The 8,714-nt window shown below is 47.2% G+C and overlaps 1 protein-coding gene across 1 annotated transcript in view; it reads left to right on the top strand.

Annotated features, from left to right (window-relative positions):
* The first annotated feature begins 363 nt into the window (after positions 1-363).
* si:dkey-182i3.10 (zinc finger protein 845) overlaps positions 364-8,714 on the top strand; it is a 48,006-nt gene continuing 39,655 nt past the window's right edge. Inside the window, exons 1-5 of the mRNA XM_062061875.1 lie at positions 364-861; positions 7,260-7,361; positions 7,442-7,619; positions 7,730-7,779; positions 7,866-7,943. Of these exons, the coding sequence (XP_061917859.1) occupies positions 703-861; positions 7,260-7,361; positions 7,442-7,619; positions 7,730-7,779; positions 7,866-7,943 (567 nt within the window). The 5' untranslated portion in view covers positions 364-702. The remainder of the gene's footprint in view (positions 862-7,259; positions 7,362-7,441; positions 7,620-7,729; positions 7,780-7,865; positions 7,944-8,714) is intronic.

Genomic DNA, 8,714 nt, shown 5'->3' with positions numbered 1-8,714 from the left:
CCCCTAGAGGGGGGGGGTTACCCACATATGCGGTCCTCTCCAAGGTTTCTCATAGTCATTCACCGACGTCCCACTGGGGTGAGTTTTTCCTTGCCCGTATGTGGGCTCTGTACCGAGGATGTCGTTGTGGCTTGTACAGCCCTTTGAGACACTTGTGATTTAGGGCTATATAAATAAACATTGATTGATTTTAAATTGCCTTTCAAATGTCTATTCATGGTGTTGGGTTTTATCAAATACATTTCCCCCAAAAATGTGACTTATACTCCAGTGCGACTTATATATGTTTTTTTCCTTCTTTATTATGCATTTCCGGTGCGATTTATACTCCGAAAAATATGTTACTTTTTTTTTCTTTTTTTTTTTAAACGAACGTGAACAAAACAGGAAGTGGTAGACGTTACTTTCGGTTGTTAACTCAGTACGTTTTTAAATTAGTACACTTACATTACTTTTGACACGGTCTTCTGACTTTGTTTTAACTTTGGTGACATGCATAGTAATATTATTTTAAACTTGATGTCATACATTACGAACATGGGTATTATAACCTAAAACGTGCTTTTGGTTTGATAACACAGAGCAAAAAAACGTCACTTCCTGGTTTGTGTTGAGCGGCGCTTCCTTCCTAGCTAATACATTAGCCATATCATAGTTATTGTATTGAGTGTGGCTTTAAGTTAGTGAGGTTTTTGTTTCATAATGTCAGACTTGGAGGTGCGTGTGGTGTCCATTGTGCAGCAAATGGTTGACGCTACAGTGAGTGAAATGAAGAAAGTTATCGGTGCCTCAATGAAGAAGAGTCCACAAGAAGAGTCAGGGAGCGAGGACAACAACGTGCAGGTGCTCTCTGACGATGAGGTACATTTATATGTGACAACCTAACCATTTGTGTCGTTGTATTTTTTTATCTATTCGTTTGTAATAACTCGAATCTTCCTTCCGCCTGGCCTGTAGAAAGGCCGTTCATAAAAATAGAAGAGCTAGCATGTTAGCTTCCTGATATTAATCCAGGGATGTCAAACATGCGGCCCAAGGGCCGGGTCAGGCCCGCCAACAGGTTCGATCCGGCCCGCGAGATGAGTTTACTAAGTGTAAAACTGAACTGCATTTTTAAATGCTGTTCTAAAAGTGTCCATTGGATGTCACAATAGCAATCCTGTTATGCAAGCAAATAGTTTATATCGGGGCGAGCAAGTATACCAGGCAAGAGGTCATACTTGCCAACCTTGAGACCTCCGAATTCGGGAGATGGGGGTTTGAGGGGGTAGCAGGGGGCCTACTTGCCAAGCCTCCCGAATTTTCCGGGAGACTCCCGAATATCAGTGCCTCTCCCGAAAATCTCCCGGGACAACCATTCTACCGAATTTCTCCCGATTTCCAGCCGGACTTAAGGCACGCCCCCTCCTGAGTGAGGACAGCCTGTCGTCATGTCCGCTTTTCCTTCATATAAACAACGTGACGGCCCAGTCACGTTATAACATCTACGGCTTTTGGCGAGTGCACAACTGCACACACAACAAGAAGGAGACGAAGCAGAAGAATGAAGAAGAGACAGTCATGGCGACGACGAGTGACAGAGAATAGAACGAGGATGGACAATTCAACCCTAAACTCACTCCTTTCCTGCAAATTAAATTTCACAGATGCTGCCTGTAATAGAGTGATCTAAGTTGTTTGTTGCCATCTCCTGGGGAATGTTGGGTATAGTGTTCTGTGGTTACTTTTTGGTTGGCCAACGGTTTACGTTGTATTGCGCACACTGACGGCAAGTATGGGAGGCGGTTCTGAAGTATGAAGTAAAGAGATGTAACTTCATCACCTCGCCTGGTTATTGACTCCAACCCAGAATATTACACTGCCCATACCAATGCTCCTTCAAAGGCTGTGCTACTGGCTACAAAGCATTGCACTTTCAAATACAACAATGAGTCGAGTGTTATGTGTGTGAATATGTGTAAATAAATGAACACTGAAATTCAAGTATTTATTTCATTTATATATATATATATATATATATATATATATATATATATATATATATATATATATATATATATATATATATATATATATATAATAAAATACATTATATATATATATATATAAATATATACAGCTAGAATTCACTGAAAGTCAAGTATATATTTTATTTATATGTATATATATATATATATATATATATATATATATATATATATATATATATATATATATATATATATATATATATATATATATAAAATAAATACTTGAATTTCAGTTAATTCTACCTATAATTATGTATGTTAATGTACCTTGCAAAACTGAATGAGTCCATGTTGAACAACACAATTAACTCTGTAAATTTTTTGTCATTACCTTACTCTGATGACTTGCACTGGATGGAATCAGTCAGCTGCTGAGAGCCAGCCTCAAGCACACTTCCAAATGTTCATCAGTCATGGTGGAACGATTCTTGGATTTTGTGATCCTCATGTGGGAAAAGGCTGACTCACATAAATAAGTGGAGCCGAAAAATCCAGTCAAGGAGGTAGCACATTTCCACATGTTGGGGTACTTTTCCACTGTGAGTAAGTTCCAGAACTTATATTTCTGCCTTATTTTTAAAGTCTCGAAACAATGCTTCAACGAATGCCTCTCTTACCATCTCTCTGTCTTGGAAGGACTTCTGTTTTTAACGATGAAATGACTCACGCGGAACGATGCTTCGGTGGCGATTTTCGCTTTCGAAGTTCAATCCATCCATCTTCAACCGCTTATCCGGAATCGGGTCGCGGGGACAGCAGCTCCAGCAAAGACCCCCAGACTTCCCTCTCCAGAGCAACATTTGCGACTTCCTCCTGGGGAATCCCGAAGCGTTCCCAGGCCAGAGAGGAGATGTAATCCCCCCATCTGGTCCTTGGCCTGCCGCAGGGCCTCCTCCCAGTGGGACGTGCAACGAGGACCTCCCTAGGGAGACGCTCGTGAGGCATCCGCACGAGATGCCCGAACCACCTAAGCTGGCTCCTTTCCAAGCGAAGGAGCAGCGGCTCTACTCCGAGTCTCTCTCGGGTGACTGCACTTCTCACCCTATCTCTAAGGGAGATGCCAGCCACCCTTCTGAGGTAACTCATTTCGGCCGCTTGTATCCGCGATCTTATTCTTTCGGTCATTACCCACACTTCATGACCATAGGTGAGAGTAGGAATGTAGATAGCTCGGTAGACCGAGAGCTTTGCCTTCTGGCTCAGCTCCCGTTTCGTCACAACAGTGCGGCAGAGAGACTGCAATACTGCCCCAGCTGCTCCGATTCTCCGGCTGATTTCCTTCTCCATCTTTCCCTCACTCGTGAACAAGACCCCAAGATACTTAAACTCCTCCACCTGGGACAGAGTCCTGTCCCCTACCCGGACAGTACAAACCATCGGTTTCCTGCTGAGAACCATGGCCTCAGATTTGGAGATGCTGATCCTCATTCCAGCCGCTGAACACTCGGCTGCGAACCGATCCAGTGAGAGCTGAAGGTCACGAACCGAAGGTGCCATCAGGACCACATCATCTGCAAACAGCAGTGACGCAACCTTTAGCCCCCCGAGACGTATACCCTCTCCGCCATGGCCACGACTCCGCCTAGAAATCCTGTCCATGAAAATCACAAACAGGATAGGTGACAGAGCGCAGCCCTGGCGGAGACCAACCCCCACTGGAAACGGATCCGACTTACATCCAAGCACCCGGACACAACTCTCGCTTTGGTTGTACAGAGATTGGATGGCCCTCAGCAGGGTTCCCCTCACTCCGTACTCCCTCAGCACCTCCCACAAGATCTCCCGAGGGACGCGGTCATACGCCTTCTCCAAATCCACAAAACACATGTAGACTGGATAGGCATACTCCCAGGCCCTCTCCAGGATTCCCGCAAGCGTAAAGAGTTGGTCAGTTGTTCCACGACCAGGACGGAATCCACATTGCTCCTCTTGAATCTGAGGTTCGACTATCGGCCGGACCCTCCTTTCCAGTACCTTGGCGTAAACTTTCCCAGGGAGGCTGAGTAGTGTGATACCCCTGTAATTAGCACACACCCTCTGGTCCCCCTTTTTGAAAAGGGGAACCACCACCCCAGTCTGCCACTACCTCGGCACTGTCCCAGACTTCCACGCAATGTTGAAAAGGCGTATCAACCAAGACAGCCCATCAAAACCCAGAGCCTTCAGCATTTCTGGACGGATCTCGTCAACCCCCGGAGCTTTGCCACTGTGGAGTTGTCTAACTACCTCAGTGACTTCACTCCGAGAGATCGACGTCGATCCCCCATCATCCTCAGGCCCTGCTCCTATCAGGGAGGGTGTGTCTGATGTATTTGGGTTCAGGAGTTCCTCAAAGTGCTCTTTCCAACGCCCCACGACTTCCTCACTTGAAGTCAGCAAAGTCCCATCCTTGCCGTACACAGCTTGGATGGTTCCCTGCTTCCCCCTCCTGAGGTGCCGTATGGTCTTCCAGAACAGCTTTGGTGCCGCCCGATAGTCCTTCTCCATGGATTCCCCGAACTGCTCCCACACCCTCTGCTTAGCCTCGTCCACAGCCACGGCCGCTGCCCTTCGGGCCCGTCGGTACCTTGCAACTGCCTCCGGAGTCCCCTGGGATAACATACCCCGGTAGGACTCCTTCTTCAGTCGGACGGCTTCCCTGACCACCACTGTCCACCAGGGTGTTCGAGGGTTACCGCCCCTTGAGGCACCTAAGACCTTCTGGCCACAGCTCGCATCTGCAGCTTTAGCAATAGAGGATTTGAACATTGCCCATTTCTGTTCAATGTCCCCAACCTCCACAGGGATGGCAGAGAAGTCCCGCCGGAGGTGGGAGTTGAAGTCCTTCCGGACAGAGGACTCCTCCAAACGTTCCCAGTTCACCCGCACTACACGCTTGGGTTTGCCAGGTCTGTCCAGAGGTTTCCCCCGCCATCTAACCCAACTCACCACCAGATGGTGATCAGTTGACAGTTCAGCCCCTCTCTTCACCCGAGTGTCCAAAACATACGGCCTCAGATCAGCTGTTACGATTACAAAATCGATCATTGATCTTTGGCCTAGGGTGCTCTGGTACCAGGTACACCTATGAGCATCCTTATGCTTGAACATGGTGTTTGTTATCGCAAGTCCGTGACTAGCACAGAAGTCCAATAACAATCCACCACTCAGGTTCAGATCAGGGAGACCGTTCCTCCCAATCACGCCAGTCGAAGTATCACTGTCATTGCCCACATGCGCGTTGAAGTCCCCCAGCAAGACTATGGAATCCCCTGCCGGCGCCCCATACAGGACCCCATGCAAGGTATCCAAGAAGGCTGAATACTCTGAACTCCTGTTTGGTGCGTATGCACAAACAACAGTCAGAGTTTTCCCCCCTCCAACCCTAAGGCGAAGGGAGGCGACCCTCTTGTCCACTGGGGTGAACTCCAACGTATAGGCACTCAGCCGGGGACTCGTGAGTATCCCCACACCCGCCTGTGCCCTCACACCCTGAGCAACTCCAGAAGTGAACAAGGTCCATCCCTTGTCCAGGAGTGTGGTTTCAGAGCCCTTGCTATGCGTAGAGGTAAGCCCCACCAGATCCAACCGGTAGCGCTCCACCTCTCGCACCAGCTCAGGCTCCTTCCCCACCAGCGTAGAGACGTTCCACGTCCCGAAAGTCAGCCTCTGCTGCCCCGAATTGGTCCGTCCGGAGCCTCCACTTTCACCGCCATCCACTTGGCAGCGCACCCGACCCCACTGGTTCCGACCGCGGGTGGTGGGCCCACGTGGCAGAGAAGATGGTGTATCCACGTAGCTTCTTCGGGCTGTGCCCGGCCGGGCTCCGTGGCAAGCCCGGCCACCAGGCGCTCGCTGACGAGCCCTACCTCCGGGCCTAGCTCCGGAGGAGGGCCCCGGGCTTCCTCCGGGCCGGGTAACGCATCCTCTTTTAGTGTAGTTCATGGGGGGTATCGTAACCCTGATGGGGGGGGCATTCGGGTGCTACACCTTGCCCAAGGGTGACCCGGAACTATGTAAGGCAGGGGCGTTCAACTCCCTGAGGCTTAATACAAGCCCACATACGCTTTCGAAGTTAGCTATGAGAAAAGTGACTGCTGCCCGGACCACTGGCATTTTAGTTTCTTCACCTTCCTCCTCCTCAGCTCGCTTGTCGGTGGGAAGTCCGTGTCGTAGTTTTTATGAACGGTCCGAAAATGCCGCTCTACGTTTCCCTTCTTTGGTAGTGCAACGATAGTCTGACAAATGAGGCATATGCACTTCGAAAATGACATAGTGAAAAAAAAAGTCCTCCCATTCTGTATGAAAGTGATACATTTTTGGCTTTTTGCTTGGTCCGGCTCCTCCACTTATTTTTATACCCTCTCCTAAGTTTAGAGAAAAAAACAAAGGCTATACAATGGAGGCTAACTTGGTAACTGGCTAGCTGGAAAGGCATTGAAGCTTAGGGAAGGCTATGCACAACAAAACTGAACTGACTGCAAAGCAAACAAAAACAGAACGCTGGACGACAGCAAAGACTTACTGTGGAGCAAAGACGGCGTCCACAATGTACATCCGAACCTGACATGACAATCAGCAATGTCCCCACAAAGAAGGATAAAAACAACTGAAATATTCTTGATTGCTAAAACAAAGTAGATGCGGGAAATATCGCTCAAAGGAAGACATGAAACTGCTACAGAAAAATACCAAAAAAGAGAAAATGCCACCAAAATAGGAGCACAAAACAAGAACTACAACACTACACACAGGAAAACAGCAAAAAAGTCAAGATAAGTCACAGCGTGATGTGACAGGTCGTGACAGTGCACCTACTTTGAGACAAGAGCTATATTTAAAGTCATATCCAACAATTGCGACAACAACATTTTTTACTGTCAACTGAGTTTAGTTTTTTTATGATTTCTGCTGGTGGTGTGCCTCCGGATTTTTTCAATGCAAAAAATGTGCCTTGGCTAAAAAAAGTTGGAAAATCACTGACTCACACTAACAGTGATCAACTTATTGTGCACCCCGATGTAGGGGAAGTCGGGTCGCACACAGTGGGCAATCGACGACGCTAAATTTGAATGTGCATTAAAAACGGCTCACAAATGAGAATAGGTTTTTCATCATTCACTTTAAAGAGACATTCAAAAGACTCGATTCGTTCGCAAACGTCACATCTCTAATGTATTACCCGTAATTTGTGTGTGCAAGTATACATGATGTAAGATGGGGTAAAGGTGTGTTGTTGTCCCCCATCAGGTGGTCCTTCCTCTCAGCACATTCATGACATCTCTGGCCCAAGAGGTGGTGGAGAAGATCTGCCAGCTTTTCTACGAATGTTCTTCTCTGGTGCACTTTGAAGTATTTATCACTTTAATGTTTCGTGTAACGCCAGCGGCCACGCTCAGTAATAACTGATGAGCGCCTGCGTTTGTCCGCAGGTGTCGCAGGGCGAAGCTGAGGTGGAGGAGCTGAGGAAGAGGCTGCAGGCGGCAGAGACCGACCTGAGTCTGTTGCTGACAGTAGGTCGCGAAGAGGAGACGGCGGAAGTGGAAGTCACCCTCGCCGAAGAAGAGGACGCTAGCTCCCTGCAGCACTTAAAGAAGAAGCGTGGCCGAGGTGACTCATCATTATCAGCGTCGTTGTAATTATGGATTATCTATCCTGCTGATGCAGAAATGGGCGCCAATGCTGACAGGGGTTTCAACTGACTTTGTTTTCATTTGTAGCTGGTGGCGTCTGTGGGGTCAAGAGGTCGCCCAAGGGCAGAACATACAAGGTACTCAAGATGACCTCACGCTCCTTGTCGCCGCGGTTTCCTCCAACAATCAGGACGTATCTCATTGGACTGTGTCTGTCTCTCAGGAGAGTGTCCATCTTGCACCAATAGAGGACACGTGTGTTGTTGACCAGAGTTTAGAAGACACAGACGCCCACAATCAGGTGAGGCCTTGTAAAGGTTCCCTATCATGCCCAAAGTTACTTTTCAATGCTATATTAGCAGTAAACCATCACCAGCTACTTCGCTTTTGACAGAGATGCATGGAAATGAACGTTGCTTCTTTTTATCACATCATGAAGGAAAAACATCCTCATTAACATAACTCTGACGTGACCCAAGCGAGGTGAGCCTGCCCCACGTGTACGCCCACCAGAGGGGAATCTTTGTTATGAAACAAAAAACAGGCTTCGCCGCACATCTGCAAAAAAACGTTATAACGGCTAATTTTATGAGACTTGGCTCAGGACCGATGTGGTCCCATGTGACTCCAGTAAGAACCACATACGTTTTTTTTCCCCCTGGAACCCCCAGGAAAGGCGAGAAAACGTGAATAATTACGCTTGCAAACAATAAAAAGCCTGTAAAATCCTATTTTTGATTCTCTAAACCAGGGGTCTCAAACCAGTATTGTGTGCCCCCCTACCTAACTTCATAATAGTGTAATTGCTGGAGATGTGAGGTTCGCAAGCGGATCAAGTCTTTTGAATAGCTCTTTGTTTGTTCTTTTTATAACTTTGTATATTTTATTCTTATATATTTGTGTTTTTTTTGTCGTTATTGGTAAAACATTATGGTGCTACAAAGTTTTTTCGGTGACGAACTTAAAGAATTTGAATTCAATTCCTCCCTTCAAATATTGCAGCTTCACCACATCGCAGATTTTTCGCAGGTAACATTTTTGCCCTAAATGAAGCATTGTCAGGCATAACAAT

The sequence above is a fragment of the Entelurus aequoreus genome, linkage group LG10 (assembly GCF_033978785.1).
Source record: "Entelurus aequoreus isolate RoL-2023_Sb linkage group LG10, RoL_Eaeq_v1.1, whole genome shotgun sequence".
NCBI classification, from domain to species: domain Eukaryota; kingdom Metazoa; phylum Chordata; class Actinopteri; order Syngnathiformes; family Syngnathidae; genus Entelurus; species Entelurus aequoreus.
The sequence above is the reverse complement of the archived record's forward strand: the minus strand, read 5'-3'. Positions and strand labels throughout refer to the sequence as shown.